The sequence below is a fragment of the Pan troglodytes genome, chromosome 15 (assembly GCF_028858775.2).
Source record: "Pan troglodytes isolate AG18354 chromosome 15, NHGRI_mPanTro3-v2.0_pri, whole genome shotgun sequence".
Taxonomy (NCBI): Eukaryota; Metazoa; Chordata; class Mammalia; order Primates; family Hominidae; genus Pan; species Pan troglodytes.
Genome location: NC_072413.2, coordinates 76,744,319 through 76,767,623, shown reverse-complemented (window position 1 = coordinate 76,767,623; position 23,305 = coordinate 76,744,319). Strand labels below are relative to the sequence as shown.

At 39.2% G+C, this 23,305-nt stretch overlaps 1 protein-coding gene across 45 annotated transcripts in view; it reads right to left on the bottom strand.

Annotated features, from left to right (window-relative positions):
* Positions 1–23,305, bottom strand: part of NRXN3 (neurexin 3) — a 1,722,001-nt gene that overhangs the window by 1,074,046 nt on the left and 624,650 nt on the right. For 30 of the 45 annotated variants that reach the window (XR_010151246.1, XR_010151247.1, XR_010151248.1 and 27 more), the window contains 2 exons: positions 12,223–12,426; positions 5,699–5,725 (listed from right to left, as the gene is read on the bottom strand). Coding sequence is in view for 42 of the 45 variants with exons in the window: in XM_063793837.1 (XP_063649907.1) it covers positions 5,699–5,725; positions 12,223–12,426 (231 nt within the window). In the remaining 3 variants the exon portion in view is untranslated. The remainder of the gene's footprint in view (positions 1–5,698; positions 5,726–12,222; positions 12,427–23,305) is intronic. The other 15 variants (XM_063793824.1, XM_024348618.3, XM_024348614.3 and 12 more) reach the window with 1 other exon arrangement.

Here is a 23,305-nt window from a genome sequence, read left to right as displayed (position 1 = left end):
GCAAAAATATGCGTTATGAAGATAGAAACTCTGAAGTGCAATGCTTATAGCTTGCTTATAGTTTGACAGAGAATACATTATGATACATAGGCTCTTGCTTTTCCATCTCTGCTAAGATTCTAATAAGTGGCATCACCAGGTAAATGGCTGACAGTAATGATTACTTGACTTTTAAAATGGATACCAAAGAGGGTTCTACAATTTCCTTTGAGAATGACTTTTAGTAATGAAGAAGTCAGCCCTCCTTATTGGTCTGAGGCAAGAGTTTCTGAGTTAAAGGAAAGAGCTAAACAATTTGGCTCTGAGATTCTCAGATAAACGATTCGTAAAGATGAAATAACATATTCTTGTACCATGGAGAGGAAAGACAGAGTAAAAGAAAGAGAAGAAAACTGTAAGTCCAGTATAATAAACTGCAGCTCACTAAACTATGCCTAAATTAAGCTATAACCACCCACATGCTGTTAATTTTTCCAAAGCACTGGAAATGGAGTCTGCTTAGAAACTTAAGGCAGAGAAGCTAAGGGAAAAGGCAAAAAAAAAAAAAAAAAAAAAAAAAAGAAAGAAACAAATTATCCAAGCAAGTCCAAGAGGAGAAAGACTCAAACACTAGTAGTCTTGGGAGATAAAATTTGCAGATATCATATCCTTGTGATGTTATTTTCATACATCTCTGAGATTACTGTGCACCTCTATGATGAAACAAAGATATCAGCTTATATAGGGAATACACAAGATCATCAAAGCTATTCTCTGACACAAATAACTCTATTGTGGCACTTAAGTGTCTTAAGGTCAATATATTTTTGTACAGCACACTACTTCCTTTCTCCTCTGTGTCTAAGAAGAAAAAATAAACCTTGTCACAGAGAAATTAGTGGGTCTTCAGGTTCAAAGTAATTAGTGAGAGAGACACTGTTACATATACCTAAATAATCAGGCTTATACACAAACTCACAATTTCCATGCCACATATACACTCCATTTTAGAAAGATAATGAAGATGGCCACAACACAGAAGAATTAGCGTTTGAGAGGAAAGAGAAATAGAAAAAGAAAGAAAAAGTTGAAATTCATTAATATGTGTTTACTGTATTCATTCAAGCTATCCATATATTTAATTATTATTAGTTCTCTATATTCATTCATACTGCACATGGCTTGAAAGGGATAGAATAAATTAGTGGCTAGGAAATCACAGGGAAAGGCACAATCAGACAAGGTCAAAGACAAAAAGTCATTTTCCATACTTTCACTTGTGCACTCATGACACCAATGAGAAGTTCATACCTGTTTTCAGAACTGCATGCCTCTTAGGTTACTGCCAGCCTTACGGAACTACAGCCATAGGAACAGGACATTTCCTCCAGAAATTCTCCAGAAAACAGCTCTGGTTCTTTTTGCTTTTGTTTTTGTTTTTGTTTTTGAGATGGAGTCTCGCTCGGTCGCCAGGCTGGAGTGCAGTGGCACAATCTCAGCACACTGCAACCTCCGCCTCCTGGGTTCAAGCGATTCTCCTGCCTCAGCCTCCCGAGTAGCTGGGACTACAGGTGCACACCACCACACCCGGCTAATTTTTGTATTTTTAGTAGAAATGGGGTTTCACCATGTTGGCCAGGATGGTCTCGATCTCTTGACCTCGTAATCTGCCTACCTCGGCCTCCCAAAGTGCTGGCATTACAGGTGTGAGCCACCACATCCGGCCAGTTCTGTTTTCCTTTAGTAGTGTTCCAGGTCACCCTGTAGTTCAATTCGCCATGATGGCTGCCAACTCTGTTGTTCTTTTGCAATTTAAAAATAAATTCTAAGCTAGAACTATATGTATTAAGTGTATTAAGAAATATATTCCTGCCAGATGAATCAAATTCAGCAACAAACTTGATTCAACCAAAGACCTTGATTTACACACTCTGTAATATATGTTTATTGATAGTAACTAGAGAGCAATTTATGGTGTGGTATTCTTGGAGGATTTGGAAAGCAGGAGTAGTAGGATTTGTAATGAATAATAATGAATATATCATAGATACCATGAGGAAAGACAAAGTATTAAAAAAGAGAAGTTAAGAAAGGTAGAAAGAAGAGCTGATTAGAAAATTGTTTTTCTTCTTGGGAGGAAATACTTGGCATGGAACTGGGCCATAGTCTCTGACAAAAGGGCCAGGAAGTGAAGCCAAAAGGAAGAAGGCTAGAAGAAAACTGCTTTTTTCCCCCTCAAGATCACCCTTCTCTCTCATGGCCCATTGATTTCTCTCGATGCTGGAAGATCATCCTTCTTTTTCATGCTCTTGTCTCCATTAAAGAGTGTCACAGAATGCCTTGGAAATAGCCATTTCCCAGAACAAACAACATTTTATAGCAGATGAACAGGAAAAAAAAAATAGCTGATGTCATTCAGTATTTTACCCAAGTGACTTTTCAGAGGACAGGCATTCTAAAAAAGAACGACTGGAAAAGTTCACAAACTTATAATCCACCTTGATTCAAATTTAATTCAGTATTTCCCTTCAAGGGGAAAAAAAAAAGAAGCTCTGTTTTGAAAATTAAGCAAGGTACCCTATGACGTCTATTGAAATAGCAGCAAGAGGTAAGGCTCAGGGAAAACCTCCTCTCCCTCAAACCCAGGGTGCAAATACTCTCACAGTTGAAAATCAGATAAGAGTAAGGACTGGCACACCTATTACAGAGACAATGTGAGATCCTGTAACAGGTCAAGCTATGAAATCTGACATGGAGTCAATAAGAAGAGGGGCTTAGAAGTTCGGATCACGTAGGCCCTTTTTCTCTCCAAATTTAATTGCATAGTCTTCTCAAACTTTTCCACTCAAATGCCAATAATACCAGGGATGAAACAGAGAAGATTCACAATAAAAATGAAATATCTTTGAATTCTTATGTTTTTTTCTTAAAGATTTATGCTTATTTGCATTCTTCTGCATAATATATCAATTTGGTTTCAATTTAAACTTTTACTCCATATTAACAATTAAAATTAGCTTCAGAAAAAAATGTATTATATTTACTTTGTGACTCTACATAACCCTAGATACATGGTTACATTGTTTAGCTCTAAAGGTGTTAGATTAGTTTAAAAGACCCATGTATATTTGTTTTTTCCAGTCAAACACTGGTCAACCATTGAGCACTGTATTATTTCTCTGATATTAAATTTCCAACAAAATTAATGTTCTTAGTACACTAAAGGTTTATTGTGAAAATCTCAAAAACAATTTCCAAAATCTAATCTTGATTCTTTATGTAAGTATTGAATTGAAATCAGTTATATTCTTTCTATACTTTGTGATCAAAGCTGGGAATATAACTTTGCTGACATATTTTCCTCTCAATGCTGTTTTTGGTGGGGTGTAAATAGAAAATATTTTATCAGATTAAGAAAACCTGCTGTCATCTGTGTCACCATCTTCCCAACAGAGGTAATCCTGGAAGTTGTCTTATGATGACTTTCCGTGGCTGACCATGTGGAATATATGGGATTGACTTCATGAGAAAGTGGGGATAGAACAGCAAAAGCAAATTCTGATATCCTGATTAAATAACTGCTTCAGTTCCCTGTTCTCCAAATAAGTCTCTGAAGCTAGAAGATGCTAGATGTAGCTTCGGATACGAGGCTTTCCACCTTTATGCTGGGTTTCCACCTTATTTCCTTCTGAAAACCAATGCAAAAGGAAAGAGAAAATATTTCCATAGAAATGCCATTAAAATTTTTTGAAGAAGCAAGATACAAATGACTATATAACAATTTGTCTAATTCTATGTACATAAAATGTCCAAAAAATGCATATTTATTGGAACAAAGCACACCAATAGTTACCTAGGATGATGGGTAGGAGCAGGGATTAGCTACAAATGAGCAGAAAAGAAATCTTGGGGATGATGGAAATGTTCTAAAATGTGATTGTGGTGATATTTGGACAACTTTATAAGTTTAATTATCATCCTTAAACTGTAGGTTTATGATGGGTAAATGTAGTGGTATGAAAATTGTATCTCAATAAAGCTGCTTAAAAAAACAAACAAACCAAAAAAACAGGAACAGACAACTCCAGGCTTTGGAGAGAAAGGATGTTTCAATTAGGCTTTTAATGATCTAAATATCATGACAAATTTCTGGCTAATTAGAAATATTTAAACACAGAAAATAGGCCATTGCTTAAAATAACTGTAAGTGATGCCAAGACAAGGATAAAGCACTCTATTTAGTAAGCAGTTGCTTATATCGATATTTTAAATTTCTTCTTTTTGTGTTAACTTAGATGGAACATTTGCCCCCCAGAAAGTAGAATTGGGCTTTATTAGTTTGTCATGCCTATAATATATCTTCTACCAAGAAAGAAGTTTAAACTAGCACCTATAAAAGACTTACTAGGATGGAATCAACAAGTAAACCAAATGTAAAAGTTGGATTTTTCCTAGTGAGGAAAGAATTTTAAAAATGATGAGATACTATGGAGAATTACATGTGCTAGATATCAACTAATCCAGTTTTTCTTCTCCTGGGTGCAGTAGCTGACTACATTTCCCAGCTTCCTTTGCATGTAGGATGGAGTCATGTCTAGCAAACCAAATATGGATAGAAGCGATGTTTGTTACTTCCAGGCAAGGCAATAAAACCTACTGCACAACCACCCAGCTCTCTCTCTCTCTCTCTCTCTTCCCTACGGACACAGCCAGAAGTAAAGAACTCCGAGGTGGTGGACCCACCTCATGGAAGGATCCTAGATCCCTGAATTACCTCTTTGAAGAGAGCTGTCTGGGAAAACTGACCAATTAGCATTGGACTTTGACTGAACAAGAAATAAACCCTTCTTTTGTTGAGCCATTATAATGTTGGGATTGCTTGTTACAGTAGTTAGTATTAATAAGCCTAATATAATATGCTATAGTACTCAAAGCATATTTCTTCCTTTGTTCCTTTCATCATCTAGGCCTATTCTTTCTCTTGTGCCTATTCTTCCTATTTATCTTCATATTCCCCTTCTACATGTTGACTCAAGCTAATGTTTACTTCTAAGGAAGAGGAAGAAATACATGAGTAGTTTTCATCCTGTGCCTTGTTAGGACCCTTCTTCAAGAACTAGGGTATCTGAATGGGATAAGGTGAAAATAATACTGCAGTTCTTCCTTTTGCAGAGACTGAGTGTGTCACAAGTCTTTGGTTAAAGTGTTGCCTTATCACCAATAGCAGTGATCTGCCCACCTGCTAGAAGTTCCCAACAGAGATAAATACTGGGAAAGAAATGTCAGAGTTGGCAGCCACCTGTGGGTCAAGAACAGTGCTTTTATTTTCTAAACTGTTTGGTAGTGGAGAAGTGCATGCTGGTTGCCCTAAAGCTTTTTGTTCACTCTCAGAGTTACCTCCCAAAAACAATAAATCATCATTTCAACTTGATTTTTCATTATTTCATTATTCATGTGCCCTTGCCTTCTTTTCTTCATATAGAGCAAATGCAAGGAAAGAAGAGAGGACCTGCCCTCACTTCAGAAACCACACCCAAAACCACATTCAGCCCTTCACCCTCACCCAGCCCCCCATCTTCTTAGCCCCAGATCCCCCCCACTCCATTGTTAAAAGAAAAAATAATTCAAATAAAAAACAGCTCATAAAACAGTAAACAAAATAAAGTCAGTTTTTTTTTTTTTTTTTAAAGAACAAAATGAAACTTGAGGGAAAACTTACTGGAGTTACAGTTTATCCTGATACAGTCTAGATGGGGAAAAATAAATGAAAGATGAAATTGCATCCTTCAAGGTAACAGCTGCAGACATCCAAAAACAATCAGTCCACCCTTCCGGGGACAGACACACGTAAGAAATGTGGCCATTTTATATATATAAAGTATGTACAAGTTTAAGGGTGGGTGTATATGTACAGTATATTATTTAGTAAAGTTGGATACATATATATATACACACACACACATATATATACACATATGTATAGAGATATATACTGGTATACATATATATCCACAGTAGACACCAAACATGTTTTTTTTTTCAAAAAAATCTATTCTTTTATATAAAGTATTTCAAACCTGGACTTTGAAATATTAATTTTGTTAAACTTGGAAAAATAGGCAATAATTCCCCCCACCAAATGCAGGTTATATTCTATTTTCCACTATAATTTATTTTCTTAAAATTCGTTTTTAAAGTAGCATTAACACAATTTTTGTATTAGTATTCCAAAGACATATCACCAGTCTGACTGATTGTATCATTTAAAAAATCTGCCCATGAAGTTGCTCAGTGAAGTACTTAACCCTTTCTCTTTTTCTAAAATCAAACTCCCTCCACCCTCTCCTTAGGTTGGGCCCCAAATGCTATAGAAATTTGCATAGGCAGACTTGCCATCTTCCTTAGTGGTAAGGAAAGGGTTAACACTACCTGGTCATTTCCTGTCATAAAATGGCCACTTGCAAACAGCTAACCGCACAAACACCCATCCCAGATTTTAGAGAGGTGGGGTCGGGTGTAGGGTCAAAGGAGTTGTATGATGTTATCACAATGAATTGGGTTCTCTGATTGCTAGTGATTCAAAGGCTCCCAGATCAACCCCCTCGCGCAGCCCATCTCTGTCTTCCTGCCTGAATACGCAGACTGAATCAAGTGCCCACAGCATTCAGGGAGAAGGCAAGCCAGGCACGTGTGGAGGAGGTCTCGGCACCTTTGACATCTTGAGTATTTCACTCTGTGATTCCGCATCTTGAGGAGAGAAAATTTTTTGGTTTTGGTTTCACTTTTTTAAATGGGAAAGGGAGGGAAGAAAAGAGTGACCAACTGGCCAGAGCTAGTAATCAGACAAGGTATTCTGTGCCAGAGATCAGCATATCTATCATTGTATTAATCTCTGCTTGGGAGTCATGGACACACAACATAGAAGTCCTTGAGTAGAATCAGTGGGCGTAGTAGGGGACTGGGCAGAAAAGGTCAGAGAAAGGTCTCAGGTTAGTTGTTACCAAGCTGCCCGGTTCAGCCTAAGGTTGGTTTATCATGGTGGAAATTCCAGTAAGGATTTGTTTACCGTTAGATACTAAAAGGTAGAAGCGAAATGATTTTTTTTTTTAAAGGAAGAAAGATAGAGGGGAAAATATAGTCACAAAGTACTCTTCTTCTGCTTAAGGTTGACCCAGTAGTTTTTAGAGGACTTGTCAAGGATGATGCCACCATTTGAATTCCCCAAAGTGAATCATTTTAAAAGAGCAAGAATAAAGGGGAGAATGAAGCTACGTGAAATCTGGAGAGGAGCGATTTATAGCACCCAGTTATTCTGAGTAAGGAGGCAGAATGCTTATTTGTTCCCGAGAAGAACATCTCTTGAGAAAAATCTGGGTTTGGTTTCGTGCGGTTAGGTTTGTCATGTGTCGTCAACCGCAACAGAAAAGTGGGAGCAAACAGCCCTGGAGCAACCGGTATGATTACCAGACAGAGGAGGCCATGCCCCTGGTGAGGACTGGAAGGAGGGAGGGCAGGGAGGGAGGAAGAGGTGATGGCTTCAGCTACTGACTGCACCTACCATCACCCAAAGCTGGAGAAATGTCCCTTCCTGACATATTAAAGAGAGAGAGGAAACTGGTGTATGGGCACGCTTATGAGAGAGGAAGAGTGAGCCTAAAGCAACAAACCCAAGGACTGCAAACAACAAGTGGGTTTTGTCTTCGGCTTCTGCATAGCTGAGGATTTTATTATTAGACAAGAAGCTGGCCTAGTGAGAGGTGGTGGCTTGGGCTCATCTTTCTGGATCACTCAAATGATTTCATGTAAAGTGGATGGGGTCTTTAAACCAATGTAAGAGCTTGGCGCTTTCAAGATGGCAGACAGTTTGTTTACTTTACCTCAATATGTGAAGAATTACTTTGTTATTTTACCTGAAGAACAAGTGGTTTGAGAAGGAAAATCTATCCCAGAGCCTTCTTGATAGGCTCTGAGGGGGTGTTCTTGTTACTGAATGTGTATGTATATATGTATAAATATGTGTGTGTGTGCGTGTGTATATAGACACACGCACACATACACATTTATATATGTGGTTTTTTAAATAAAAAATATGAGTCAAAGAACTGAGTTGGGAAGGCAATTTCCTTTAAATCTACGTTTGGTAGCAGCCAGACTTTTTGCTTGAAAAAAGTCTGCCTAAGTCTTGGCATATCTTTTGATGTGTATGTGTTCATATCTGTGTGTTGCCTGTTTTAATTTTGTTTTAAATTATGGTAAATGATAGAAAGTTTTTCTTTCTTTCTTTCTCTTTCTTTTTCTTTTCTTTTCTTTTTTTTTTTTTTTTTTTTTGAGACAGAATCTCACTCTATTGCCCAGGTTTGAGTGCAATGGTGAGATCTCGGCTCACTGCAACCTCCACCTCCTGTGTTCAAGCGATTCTCCTGCCTCAGCCTCCCGAGTAGCTGGGATCACAGGCACGCACCACCATGCCCAGGTAATTTTTGTATTTTAGTAGAGATGAGGTTTCACCATGTTGGCCAGGCTGGTCTCCTGACCTCGTGATGGGCTGCCTCAGCCTCCCAAAGTGCTGGGATTACAGGCCTAAGTGTCTGTAATTAGATTAAGGTGCCTGGCCAAGAAAGTTTTTCTCGTTGTTGAGCTTTGGGTCGAGCATGGAAGAGGTAAATGTTTCTAAGAGCTGTGTGTCTTCAATAATGTGTTTGGTAAACAGTAGTAGCAAGTCCACATTTCCAGAGAGAGAACATCTGGAGAATTCAAATGCAATTTACCAAACTACATGCCACTCCCTCAGAGTCTGCCATTGAAGAAGGGCTCCTGGCACTCTGCTAAGGATCTTTTAAAGGTTTTGTCCATATCAACTGTCTTTTCCCTAGCGCAGCTCAATTCAAACTGGGCACTGAGGAAAAATGGAGATTCTCTCTGTGTGTGTTTCAAAGGTGACCATCATAAAAACAATTGGAAGCCATTAAGACTGACACATCATTGACCCATAGTGCTGATCTGTGAAGGGAACAAATAACGCAGGCTGATCTAGCAGTTTAGAGACATGGGTTCTAGTTCCAGCTCTGTCTCCAACTTTTTATGTAAGCTTTGAAAAGTAATATATTTCTCTCTATGCTACACATCTGTAAAAGTAAGCATAAAAACACTTGCTTGATTTATCTCACAAAATTATCATGAGATTATCATTAATCGCATGAGATCCATGAGATCATGAGATTAAAATAAGGTCTTTTAAATCTTTAAATATGCTGTAATAATAAAATGTTATAGCTTATAATTCTAAAGAATCAAAATATGGTTGATCAATAGTCAACCTCTCAAATTTTTAAAAGTTGTGCTGAGTTATAGGATATTTCTCATACCTGTTAGCACCACATATGGCTGCCTGCAGAAGATAAAGCCATTGGAAAACCCTAGTCTCCTTGACATTTGGAAGATATGTTACATCAGAGAACTATATATACTAGGCTTTTATACCATGAATGCATATGTGTGATCAATTTGAAATAAACTAAAATATTGTTAGTGCATGGGCTAGAAAAAAGACACAACTTGAATAGAGTGAAGGAGCAAAGTGATCATTTGAAATTAATTTTGGTGGAATGCATGTGAAGACAAATTCTACTTGGATACATTTTCTTCTATAATTGAGGAAAATGAAACAAAAATTCACGGCAAAGAGAAAGAAAATATTTGCAAAGGGGTATATTTTGGGGAGGGAACGGAAGGAAAACCTTTAAACAAGGCGTGGATATGAAGAGCTGCATTTACACAAGCATGAGAGTTTAAGTTCAGTTTTCCATGTCAGGTTGGAAAGAAAGTTAAATAAATTCAAACCAGTAATTATGATGAACCTATCCTTTGGTATAAAAAAAATTAACTATGGCTTCTGGACAAGCACAGTGCTCTCTACAGAGAGGCTACCTCTCTTTTGCCTGAGATGGTTCAACGCAGCAGGAGCTAGATTGAAATTGCAACAAAAGAAGCCAAAGGGGGGAAAAAAAAAAAAAAAGCAAAGTCTATTGGAAAAGCACATCTCTCAGACTTTGACTAGAGTTTAAAATACAAAAATAATGCTTCTAGAAATGCATGTGGGATGTATGACCAACTCAAGGTGTATGTGTGTGTGTGTGTGTGAGAGAATGAGAATCTGTACACTTATTTCCTTACTTCTCATACACTTTTATTTGTACCCCCACTGACCCCAGTTTTTCCTTCTAAGATGTGAGACCTGTCAAAGTTGACACTCTAATCTTTACTAAACAACATCTAATGGGGAAAAAAAATGTCTGTTTAATGACACTGTGTACACTCCCTCAGGATCCCGTGGGGCTGAATCATTCTCATATGCTTGTCTCTCTCTGACTTTGAAATAGATCCAGAGATAAAAATTGTCTTCATCATCTTTTTCAGTGAGCTAGTTATGGGGTTGTATTTGGTTCTGTTTTTTTTTTTTTCTGTTGTTTTTTTCTGAGGAGATAATCAGCTGCTGGCTGTTGGTTGTAGGTAACACACTCTTATATTGATTTAAGGTGGGTAGGATGGTGCAGGGATGGAAGGTAGTAGGGTCAGGGGTATGCCAGTCTCTGTAGGCTGCTCAATACGCTGTGTTCTCAAGGCTGTTTGCTATGCGGGCCGCAGGCTTTGGGCCTTTGAAGGGTTGAATACCATCTTTTGATTTACCATGGTTGATGGCGGGGAGGATTGGAAACTCAGGAACACACGCACACAAAAAGATCCAGCAAAAGAAAAAAATATAACCTAAAATGACCAAACACACACATACACAAACAAAAGAAAAACCAAGAGACACACTGACAACAGAAATCAAATGAAGTTGGACAAGAAAAAGGGCACGGTATTGTAAACACTGCAAACTAGAAGAAGAAAAAAAAAAGACATAACTAAAGAAGTCACTGCTCAAAACAGTCCTTTGTGTCCCAGAGATTTTAGGTTTATGATGTAGGCACTTTCCAAGTGTGTCCAGTTGACCTGACAGCAGATAAGATTGGTATGGATTCAAAAACCCCACCTTCCCACCAGGACATCCGGGCCTACATATGATCTTGCATCTGGTACATTTGTTCATCATTTTTTCTCCATGGCTCTGACAAACCATTTCACTGAAATCTTTATAAGGTATCACTGTATCCAAACATATTCTACATACCCAAATACATTCACTAGCTTAGAAAGTTTGGACCCAGCTATCTCACTAATCTTATCAATGCTGGGTATCGACTTTCTGCTGATTAGAAACAGCAGAAATGGAGGGTTTGTTTGTTTTTTCCTTGCCAAAAACCAAGAGGATCCCAATCTCTATAGAATATCAATTAGAATTCAGTAAAGGTCAATAGCAGAAGAGAATATGAGGCCATAAAAAGGAAAATTTCCAAAGATTCTGTTATAGGTAATCACAATGAAAGAGAAAATCCTATTCCAATAAAGCCACAAATTTGAAGTCATAATTGTTCAACTCTGAGGTAAAATAGATATGTATTATATAAGAAGAAGAGAGTTATTAGTGAGTGATAGTACGAGGTAACAATCTTTGCACAAGGGGATGCTGAATGATGGTTAAGAATGTCAAGAAGAAAAATGGGTATATGTATCAGGAGACACATTTTCCTTCCACGTGTCACAGACTCTCAACTTAGGGAATTATTTTCCAAGGGAACAACAATCTACTTGTCTTCCCTCTAGGAGAAAGTCAAAGGAGATATCAGTGTCATCAAGGCCACTAGAATTCTCCATTTGAATAGTAGCTGTGGAGCTAGAAACAATGTACTTCTCACCCTACCCACAAAGTTTAATTTCCTACAACCCCACTGTCAACATTTTGCCTCCACTTCCTTCCCTGTCCCTGACCTCAGCTGTGACTGTTTTGAGTGGTGACTGAGGAGTTGGACTTATGGGAATATGATTGATCAAAAGATGGACCAAAGTAGCGTGTTTTACACAAAGCTAAACGATTCCAAAAAACCAAGAAAGGAAACTTAGAAAACAAATAATCTAGTAAAGAAATCACCACTGTCAGAAACCAGAAATTGACATCAAAACCTCATGCAGAAACAAGGAGAAGGTGATTGCTGCTGTTGGGTTTTATCCTGGGTCTATTAAACAAGAGGTGAGCAGCTAACTTTCAAGAAACAAACAAAGAATTCAATCAAACCAATGAAAATCAGAAAAGAAAGGGAAGACAAGCCCAAACGGAGTGGCAGAGGGTACTTCATACGATACCTAAGTTAACCATGAGCTTGACACGCCCCCCATCCAGCTCCAGACGCAGGGTGTCGGCAGAGTCCCTGGAGGTCGTAGCCACCAGCAGCCCATAAGCTCGCTGGGACATGAAGCGGAAGGACACATCCTCTGCCTCAGTATGCATGACCATGGGCATGATGATCTTCATGTACATGCTACCATCATAGCTCAGGATGGATGCCTCTGCCAAAGAAGAATGGAGAAGATCGTTAGGATGACAGATGTCACAGTTGCCAAATACCCCTTTGCTTTCAGGCTAAGCGAGTAGAGAGGGTGCCAGATTTGTAGCCTAGTGACTTGCGTTTGATGAACCCTTGTTGTTGCCCCCTTTTTATCTGTGTGATCCTGGGCAGACCACTTAACCTCTGAGGCTCTATTTCCTCATTTGTAAGAGGATTATGATGACACAGGTACCTGCCCTACCAGGCTCATAGACTTGTGAAGGGTACCAAATTAAATAATGGATATGAAGATATTTTGAAAAAGTCAAAACGCCCCCACAAATAGTATTGTTTGCAATTCTGTATGCGATAGATGAAACACAAGTACATAAACCAAAACTTAGAATCCCTGTGTTTCATGAAGAATAGGAGGAGAGCAGCAGTTTATAACCACCAGAGCAGACAAATCGATATTTACCAGAGAGCTTTTAAAGGAAGGAAAAAGTAGCAGCATGGTCTGGCATCATAACATCCCCAGTGTCCAGCCATTGTGAGAGTTTGGCCCATTCAAAGAATATCTGATAGAGGCAGAGTTAGAACAATAACATAAAGCTAATGACACCCTTGAAAAACTCATTTTACTTTTATTCAAATAGCGAAAGAGGAAAACTGACTTATTTTTATTTTTTATTTTTTTGAGACAGTCTCACTCTGTTGCCTAGGCTGGAGTGCAGCAGTGTGATCTTCGCTCACTGCAGCCTCTGCCTCCCTGGTTCAAGCAATTCTCCTGCCTCAGCCTACCGAGCAGCTGGGATTACAGGCGCATGCCACCATGCCCAGCTGATTTTTAGATATTTTGTAGAGATGGGTTTTTGCCATGTTGCCCAGGCTGGTCTTGAACTCCTGACCTCAAACAATCCACCCACCTTGGCCTCCCAAAGTGCTGGGATTACAAACGTGAGCCCACTGCGCCTGGCTGAAAACTCACTTTTATTTGATACCTTCCTCAGTCTAAGGTTACTGACAATTTGTTACCTCAATTAACACTATAGTGTGATTCTATTATTCCTACTTTCAGACAAGAAAACCAAGACTTTTTTTTTTTATTATTATACTTTAAGTTTTAGGGTACATGTGCATAACGTGCAGGTTAGTTACATATGTATACATGTGCCATGTTGGTGTGCTGCACCCATTAACTCGTCATTTAACATTAGGTATATCTCCTAATGCTATCCCTCCCCCCTCCCACCACCCCACAACAGGCCCCGGTGTGTGATGTTCCCCTTCCTGTGTCCATGTGTTCTCATTGTTCAGTTCCCACCTATGAGTGAGAACACGTGGTGTTTGGGAAAACCAAGACTCTTAAAGGGGTATGTTATCATCCCAAAGTCACACAGCATCTCTGGATTTGACTCAGTATATCTGATACCAAGTCCAGGGGCTGTTTTGAAACACTATGATGTTCAACATGTGAATTTGTTTAAATATTCACTAGGCAAATAATTTTAGAAAACACAGGAAGAGAATATCACTCACATTCCTAGGAATCAAACCAGTCATTGGGTTCAGTATCTGTCACTGAGTAGGTCTTTATTAAATATTGGCTGTTGTCAAATATTTGCTACCTACATGCACTATGGAGAATACAAAGGTGAAACAGAGAAGGTCTCTGTTCTAAAGGGAGATACAGAATGCACAAGTAACTGTACTGGAACGTACAAGTGGTTAAATGACACAGGAAATAAATACAAAGCAAGTAACATTCAGAGAAGGGAAGCTGAAGGATGAAGGCAATTAAGGCAGATGGGATAGAGTCTGTGTTGGTCTTGGTAGATGGGTAGGGTTTGTAATGAAAGAAGCAATGGCATCATATTGAACAGGTAGATCAGGTAGTATCTCTATAGACATAAAGGAAAGAAAGAAGGAGGATGCTCAGATTATAACAAACTATTCAATTTAACAGAAACATCTGATGTGGTTTGGCTCTGTGTCCCCACCCAAATCTCATCTCAAATTGTAATTTTCATAATCCCCATGTGTCGAAGGAGGGGCCTAGTGGGAGATAATTGGATCATGGGGGTGGTTTCCCCCATGCTGTTCTCATGAGTTCTCACAGTATCTGATGGTTTTGTAAGTGTTTGACAGTTCCTCCCTTCACATGCTCTTTTCTCTCCTGCCGCCTTCTGAAAAAGATGCCAGCTTCCCTTTCCATCAGATTGTAAGTTTCCTGAGGCCTCCCAAGCCATGCAGAACTGTGAGTCAATTAAACTTCTTTCCTTTATAAATTACCAGTCTCATGTATTTCTTTTCTTTTTTTTGAGACGGAGTCTCACTCTGTCATCCAGGCTGGAGTGCTGTAGCGCGATCTCGGCTCACTGCAAGCTCCGCCTCCCAGGTTCATGCCATTCTCTTGCTTCAGCCTCGCAAGTAGCTGGGACTACAGGCACCTGCCACCATGCGCGGCTAATTTTTTGTATTTTTAGTAGAGACAGGGTTTCATCGTGTTAGCCAGGATGGCCTCAATCTCATGAACTCTTGATCCGCCCTCCTTGGCCTCCCAAAGTGCTGGGATTACAGGCGTGAGCCACTGCGCCCGGCCTCATGTATTTCTTTATAGCGGTGTGAAAACAGGCTAATACAGCATCAGACATATATTTTTTTAAATGGTTATCATGTAAGGTAGTTTGAGACCGGAATAAAATCAAAGGACTTGGGTATCTACTGGAAAGTAAATGGTTTTAGATTATGAGATACCATGATATATTCTTCTGTGCTTACTGATTGCCAGGCACTATTCTAGGTGATAGACGTAACAGTGAACAAAAGAGAAAAACACCCGTACCCTCATATCTAGAAAGAAGTGAAACAGGGAGAAACAAGAGTCAGGCAGACCACACTGAAGAGTCCCAAAATAGTCTGTGTTGTTATCATATCCCTACTCTGTTTAGATACCACACAAAAGATGAAAAGTAATATAAATGCACTTATGATAGTCCTGAAAATCAGCCATCTCCCAGGTAAAACTCACGACATGCTAACAGCTGCACATTACAATTTGCAAACAGTAAAGCGATTACAGATAAAAGTGTGACAGTTGCAAACACCGTTACAATAAGACATATTATGAAGATCTCTTCTTAGATTGGAAACAATCTAAATTTAACACATGATCCAGATGTGAAGCAAAACAAAACAAATCTTTTATCTCCTGGAAGGGCAGAATCTAAAGAAGATCAATAATGATACCTAAAATTGAGCATTTACTATTTGCCTGGTGCTTTCTAGGACTTTATATGCATTAAGAAGTCATTTAATCTTCAAGAACACCATGAAGACATTATCATCTCATTTTCTAGATATCAAGTAACATGGCTAATAAATGGCAGAGCTGGGAGTTGCATGCAGGCGGTCTGATTCTCCCAGCTGTATACTTAACAGTCCTGCCAAATTGTCATAGAGCTATGCCTGGAGCACACCCATGCTTCCAAGCACCAAAGCACATCCATAATGCTTCATGATAGAAGTTCTTGTGTTTGTATGTGCATGCATATACAAACATGCCATTCATTAAAGTTATATATTATAAATATACAGAATTTTTATTTCTTCTATTCAGATTGCATAATCTTTATTGTTCTACTTTCAAGTTTGATTATTGATATGATTTGGCTGTGTCCCCGCCCAAACCTCATCTTGAATTGTAGTTCCAATAATTCCCACATATTGGGGGAGGGACCTCGTGGGAAATAATTGAATCATGGGGGCAATTTCCCCCATACTGCTCTCATGGTAGTGAATAAGTCTCACAAGTTCTGATGGTTTTATAACGAAAAACCCCTTTCGCTTAGCTCTCATTTTCTCTCTTGTCTACCATGATATAAGACAGGCCTTTTGACTTCCAACATGATTGTGATTGTGAGGTGTCCCCAGCCACATGGAACTGTGAATCCATGAAACATATTTTTCTTTATAAATTATCCAGTCTCAGGTACATCTTTATCAGCAGCATGAAAATGGACTAATACAGTAAATTAGTACTGGGAGTGAGGCACTGCTGTAAAGATACCTGAAAATGTGGAAGCAACTTTGGAACTGGGTAACAGGCAGAAGTTGGAACAGCTTGAAGGGCTCAGAAAAAGACAGAAAAACGTGGGAAAGTTTGGAACTTCCTAGAGACCTGTTGAATGGCTTTCACCAAAATGCTGACAATGAAATTCAGGCTGAGATGGTCTCAGATGGAATGAGGAACTTTTTGGGAACTGGAGTAAAGATGACTCTAGCTATGTTTTAGCAAATAGACTGGCAGCATTTTGTTCCATGCCCTAGAGATTTGTTGAACTTTGAACTTGAGGGAGATGATTTAGGGTAACTGGTGGAAGAAATTTCTAAGCAGCAAAGGATTCAAGAGGTAACTTGTGTGTCATTAAAAGCATTCAGTTTTAAAAGGAAAATAGAACACAAAGGTTCAAAAATGTTGCAGCCTGACAATGTGATAGAAAAGAAAAACCCATTTTCTGAGGAGAAATTCAAGCCAGTTGCATAAATTTACATAAGTAATAAGGGGCCAAATGTTAATCGCCAAGACAATGAGGAAAATATTTCCAGGGTATGTCAGAGACCTTTATGGCAGCCTCTCCAACCACAGGCGCCCCAGAGGCCTAGGAGGAAATAATGGTTTTGTTTGTGGCTGAGCCACACCCCCAAACCCCTCGCTGTGTGCAGCCTAGGGACTTGGTGCCCTGTGTCCCAACCACTCTCGCTATGGCTAAAAGGGGCCAAGGTACAGCTCAGGCCGTGGCTTCAGATGGTTCAAGCCCCCAGCCTTGGCAGCTTCCACGTGGTATTGAGCCTGCAGGTACACGGAAGTCAAGAACTGAGGTTTGGGAGCCTCCACCTAGATTTCAGAGGATGTATGGAAATGCCTGGATGTCTAGGCAGAGATGGGCTCCAGGGGCAGAGCCCTCATGGAGAGCCTCTGCTAGGGCAGTGCCAAAGGCAAATGTGGGGTGTGAGCCCCCACACACAGTCCCCACTGGGGCACTGCCTAGTGGAGCCGTGAGAAGAAGGCCACTGTCCTCCAGACCCCAGAATGGTAAATCCACTGACAGCTTGCACTGTGCACCTAGAAAAGCCATACAAACTCAAAACCAGCCCATGAAAGCTGCCAGGAGGGGAGTCGTACTCTGCAAAGCCACAGGGGTGGAGCTGCCCAAGGCCATGGGAACCCACCTCTTGCATCAGCATTACCCAGATGTGAGATATGGAGTCAAAGGAGATCATTTTGGAGCTTTAAGGTTTAATGACCGACTTACTGGATTTGGGACTTGAATGGAGCCTGTAGCCCCTTTGTTTTGGCCAATTTCTCCCCTTTGGAATGGCTATATTTACCCAATGCCTGTACCCTGAATATATTTAGGAAGTAACTAACTTGCTTTTGATTTTACAGGCTCATAGGCAGAAGAGACTTGCCTTGTCTCAGATGAGACTTTGGACTGTGGACTTTTGAGTTAATGCTGAAATGAGTTAAGACTTTGGGGGACTGTTGGGAAAGCATGACTGGTTTTGAAATGTGAGGACATAAGATTTGGGAGGGGTCAGGGATGGAATGATATGGGTTAGCTGTGTTTCTACCCAAATCTCATCTTGAGTTGTAGCTCTCATAATTCCCGCATCTGTGGGAGGGACCTGGTGGGAGATAATTGAATCCTGGGGGCAGTTTCCCCCATACTCTACTCATCATAGTGAATAAGTCTCACAAAATCTGATGGTTTTATAAGAGGAAACCCCTTTTGCCTGGCTCTCATTTTCTCTCTTGTCTGCCACCATGTAAGAGGTGCCTTTTACCTTCCAACATGATTGTGAGGCATCCCAGTCACATGGAATTGTGAGTCTATTAAACCTCTTTTTTCTTACCAATCACCCAGTCTCGGGTATGTCTTTATCAGTAGTATGAGAACAGACTAATACAATTATTTTATCTTCTGCCAACTCTAATCTACCATTGAGCTCGTCTAGTGAATTTTTCATTTAGGTTTTTGGACTTTTCAACTCTAAAATTTCTATTGGAAGATAGATGAATAGATATATACAATATGTATTAAAATTTTCATTATTTTATTATCTACTTGATGAATCATTGTTCTCATTTTCCTTTAATTTTTAGGCATAATTTCCTTTAGTTATTTGAACATATTTATAATAGTTACTTGTATTCTTTGTCTATTAAGTCCAACATATGAGCCCACTCAAAGGCAGTTTCCATTGCCTGCATTTATTTCTGTGTATGGGTCACGTTTCCTGTTTATTTGCATTCTCCTAATTTTTTATTGAAAGCTGGACATTTTAGATAATACATTGTAACAAGTCTGGACACTAACCCTGTTCCTCTAGGTTTATTTCTAATTGTTTGTTCATATGTTCATTTATTTGGTGATTTGATAGAGATAATTCTGAGACTTGTATATTTTTGGCAGACGGCTCTCGTCTCCCCCCTCAGAAAGGTTCCCCTGTTTTTATCTTTTGGCTTGCCTTCCTGTGAGTGTATCAATATAAGTAACTTATTGATCAAATACTGTACTTAAGCCCCCTTGGTCAGTTAGATTTTTGCCCTTTGTTGTATATGTGTGACTTGGAGACTGCTTTGAGGAAGTTTATGATCTTGCCTCATGTTCAGCAAAGGACTGTTAGCTTAGAAATTATCCTCCTGTCACCCTTGAGAAGTTTCAGCCTTCAGAATAAATACAGTCTTCCAGACCACCAAGAATGAATGATTTTGTTTTTAAGCTTGTTTTCCTAGGAATAGCACCTGAGTAAGAGTACCTTATTGTTCAGCCAGTGTTGGTTGAGAGATCACGTTTAAGCCTTCTGAACCAATAAGACTCTTCCTCCTGGATGAGGCATCTGTGTATGGCTTGAGAATGCTTTCAAATCTGCCCTGTGTCTTACTCTAATTACCTCCGAGTTGTGTAGTCTTGCAAATATGTACAACTTTCCATACCCTCAGGGATAAGTGTGATCCCCAGAGGGCTCTTCAGGGCTTTCTCATTCCCTGATTCTCTCTACTGGACTTCTGGCTGCTTTACCAGTTTGCTCATTGCTGCCGGTATCATAGAGCTGCCTGCTCCCTATAAGCTGCTTGCCATCAAGATCTCCATTGTTTAAGAAAACCCTTAGCCATGAACTTCTCTAACTTCTGTTCCAGATAGTCAGTGACTCCGGGCAGAGTGGAAACTCTTATTGTGACACTCTGCATCTATCCCTGGGCAGAATTTCTGTGCCATTACAGCCCAGTTGGTTGCACAAATAGTGGCCCACTTCCACCCGAGTGACACTACCATTGTATAAGTGGGAAGTTGGGAAAGATGGTGGACTCTGGCCTTTTCAGCTTGCCCTTCCCAGCATGGAACCTCTGCCTTATAAGCAAGCTGAGGAAGAGACTATTGAACATGCATTATTATTGGTCTGCCACAATTGGTATAGAGCTTATACCCTATAAATGGGGGCTGGATAAAAGAAGTGAGCCCAATGTTCTTGGCTATGCCTACCCAGAATACCGCTTCTGCAACATGAATCTGGGGAAAATGAGAGGCACCAGTAGCCTGCCTCTTCTGGGGTTAAACTGTAGCCCTAGACTGATAACTGGCAGGTAAGAAAGCTCTTGTCCTTTTGGCTTCCAAAACAAGGAGCAGGGGTGAGCTAGCGGATGGGAGCAGGTTACAGTTTAAATGTCACACCTCTCATTTTTCTAACTGGTATTTAATAGATGTCTTGAATAAATGTTTTTCCATTTGCTGTGTGTCCTTATGACAATTTTTTAAATGTGTGTGTCTTAGCTTCTTTTGTGTGTGTATGTTTCAATAATTTTCACCAGCTAAACGATTGTTTCACAGAGAAGGTCTGCTAAGCTCACTCCTTTCCCACCCATTCCAGAGTTCCTCTATTTTTGGCTATTAAAAATATTTCACATACCTTTCTTCATAAAATTTTTCTTAGTCCCAAATGGTATATATCTTAGTACCAATTTTTGTTTTTACTGTCTGATTGTTTACTTATTGTCTGATTGCTTTTCAATCTCAATAATCAATGACTTCTCTCTAAATTTCCATCCTCTGACCAGTAAGAGGAAAACTATCTCCCCACTGGCATTCAGAGGCTCCTCCAAATAAAGGAAGGGATTGGCACTGGAAAATTGAGCAATATAATAATACTTAGAATGGAAAAAGGTTTCTGTAAAATTATTGTGTTAAAGGAGCAATCCAGGGAGAAAGAAAATCATAGTATTTACTTTTTTATGTATGTTTCTTTTATCTATACGATGCTTAAATTCCCTTAAAAATAAAAGCCACCCTTCCCAGTCTGTGTTAAACTTGTCTCAGAGAGTTATGATTTCCTCGGTCTTTCATTATCCTCCTCCCTTTTCAAAGAAAAATCAAATATCAAATTAAGAACTTTTTTCTTTTTTTGAGACAGAGTCTTGCTCTGTTACACAGGCTGGAGTGCAGTGGCACAATCATAGCTCACTTAACCTTGAATTCCTGGGCTCAAATAATTCTCTCACCTCAGCCTCCCAAGTAGCTAGGACTACAGGAGCATCACCACACCTGGCTACTTTTTTCCGTTTGTTTGTTTGTTTTTGTAAAGACAGGGTTTTGCCATGTTGCCAAGGCTGGTCTCTGACACCTGGACTCAAGTGATTCTCCTGCCTTGGCCTCCCAAAGTGCTGAGATTACAGATGTGAGCCACTGCATCCAGCCAGAGATTTAATTTTTTTAAATAGTACATGTTCATCATTTTAAAATATAAGAGATGTAGACATACATAAAGAAAAAAAATTAAGCTTTTCAAATCATGCCACCATCATTAACAGTAGAGAGGCATATTTCTAGGTACTTTTCTAAGCATATATATATTATATATATATACACACACACACACACACAAATAGAATAGACAAACTCTTTAGAGGAAAATCTATATGTACTATTTTAATTAAACTAAACTTTAATATTACACGAAGTTAGCAAAAGAATAAACTCCGAATTTCAACTATTTTTTATGAGGTACTACCTTCCAAGATAACTCACTAAAATTTACAAAAGATATTATTAAACACATAAGAAGACTGGTGTTATTATTTGTTTCTGTTTGCTGTTTTTTGAAACAGAGTCTTGCTCTGTCGTTCTGTCACCCAGGTGGGAGTACAGTGGCGCAATCTTGGCTCACTGCAACCTTCGTCTCCCAGGTTCAAGCAATTCTTGAGCCTCAGCCTCCTGAGTAGCTGGAACTACAGGCACATGCCACCACACCTGGCTAATTTTTGTATTTTTAGTAGAGACGGGGTTTCCCATGTTGGTCAGGCTGGTCTCAAACTCCTGACCTCTCAGGTGATCTACCTGCCTCGGCCTCCCAAAGTGTTGTGATTACAGGTGTGAGCCACCATGCCCAGTCTGGTGTTATTATTTGAACTCCCTCCTGCAAATTTACCCAGTAAAACAGCCTTATTCCTATGAAAAATGAGAACATTATTCTTTGACATTTTCTCCTTCATCTATGATTTTTTGCTATTTTTATCACATATTGTGTAAGAAAGGGTTAACTCGAAAGATCTGAGTTGTTCAAACTGTGCACTCCTAAGAAAGGCCTATTTGCACGACTGGCCCTTCACCAGCTCCTGTGTATTGAGCTCATGGAATTTCTGAGTGATAAGAGTGCTTTTGCAAGCCTAGGGCCTTGAGTCAGACTGTACCAGTTGGTCTAGATAGTTTATGCTAAGAATATAATTTATGATGAACACTTGCTTTCCCTCTGGGGTCTGGAGCCTCGGTAACTAAGTCAGTCATGTAAGCATCGTATGCCTATGTGACTGACCTCCAGTAAAAACCCCGGACTCCAGGGTTGCTTCCCTGGTTGACAACACTTCATGTGTGTTGCCACACATCATTGCTGGAGAAATTAGGAACACCCTTTGTGATTTAACTGGGAGAGGACTCTTGGAAACCTGTGCCTGGTTTCCTCCAGACTTTGCCCCTATGCGCCTTTTTCCATTGCTGATTTTACTCTGTAACTTTTGTTGTAATAAACCATACTCATAAACATTCTCATTTCTGGGTCCTATGAGTCCTTCTAGAGAATGATGCAGATTGAGGGTGATTTGGGGGACCTCTGACACATGTATACTTTGTTCTATATTTATAATGTGTACCATGTATTTCTTGCATATTTAAATGCCGTCACTGTTCTCACCAAGTGTTTCCATTTCTGAGTAACTTTATTTTATCTTTTAAATGCTTGAATTTTATTGTAATATCTTTTATTTTGGGGGGGGGAGTATAGATTCATCAAGTTAAAAATAAGTTAGTTTACCCAGGTTGTTTTTTATTTTTGTGAGTACATAATTAATGATTATGTAAATAATATAGGTGTATATATTTATGGAGTACATGAGATATTTTGATACAGGCATGCAATGTGAAATAAGCACATCATGGAGAATGGGGTATCCATCCCCTCAAGCATTTATCCTTTGAATTACAAACAATCCAATTACACTCTTTAAATTATTTTAAAATGTACCGTTAAGTTATTGTATGGTAACAACATTTTTAAAAAGAGCTCGTCTGTGTTATATTGTTATTATATGGTAACAACTTTTTAAAAAAGAACTCTTTAGTGTTATATTACCAAAGTTTGTTCATATTTGTGAATGTCTGCTTGTGCTGTTTACATTTGAGTTACATTATGGTTGCAGATAATTCTTGTCCCATTTGATTTTATGCTCAATTTTATAGACATTGCTTTGTGTAATGAGATTGTATAATGCCAGCAATCTACCTCATAGGTGATAAGTGCTGTAAATTTTGCCTATATGCCTTAAGGATATTATTTTAATCCTTGAAGTC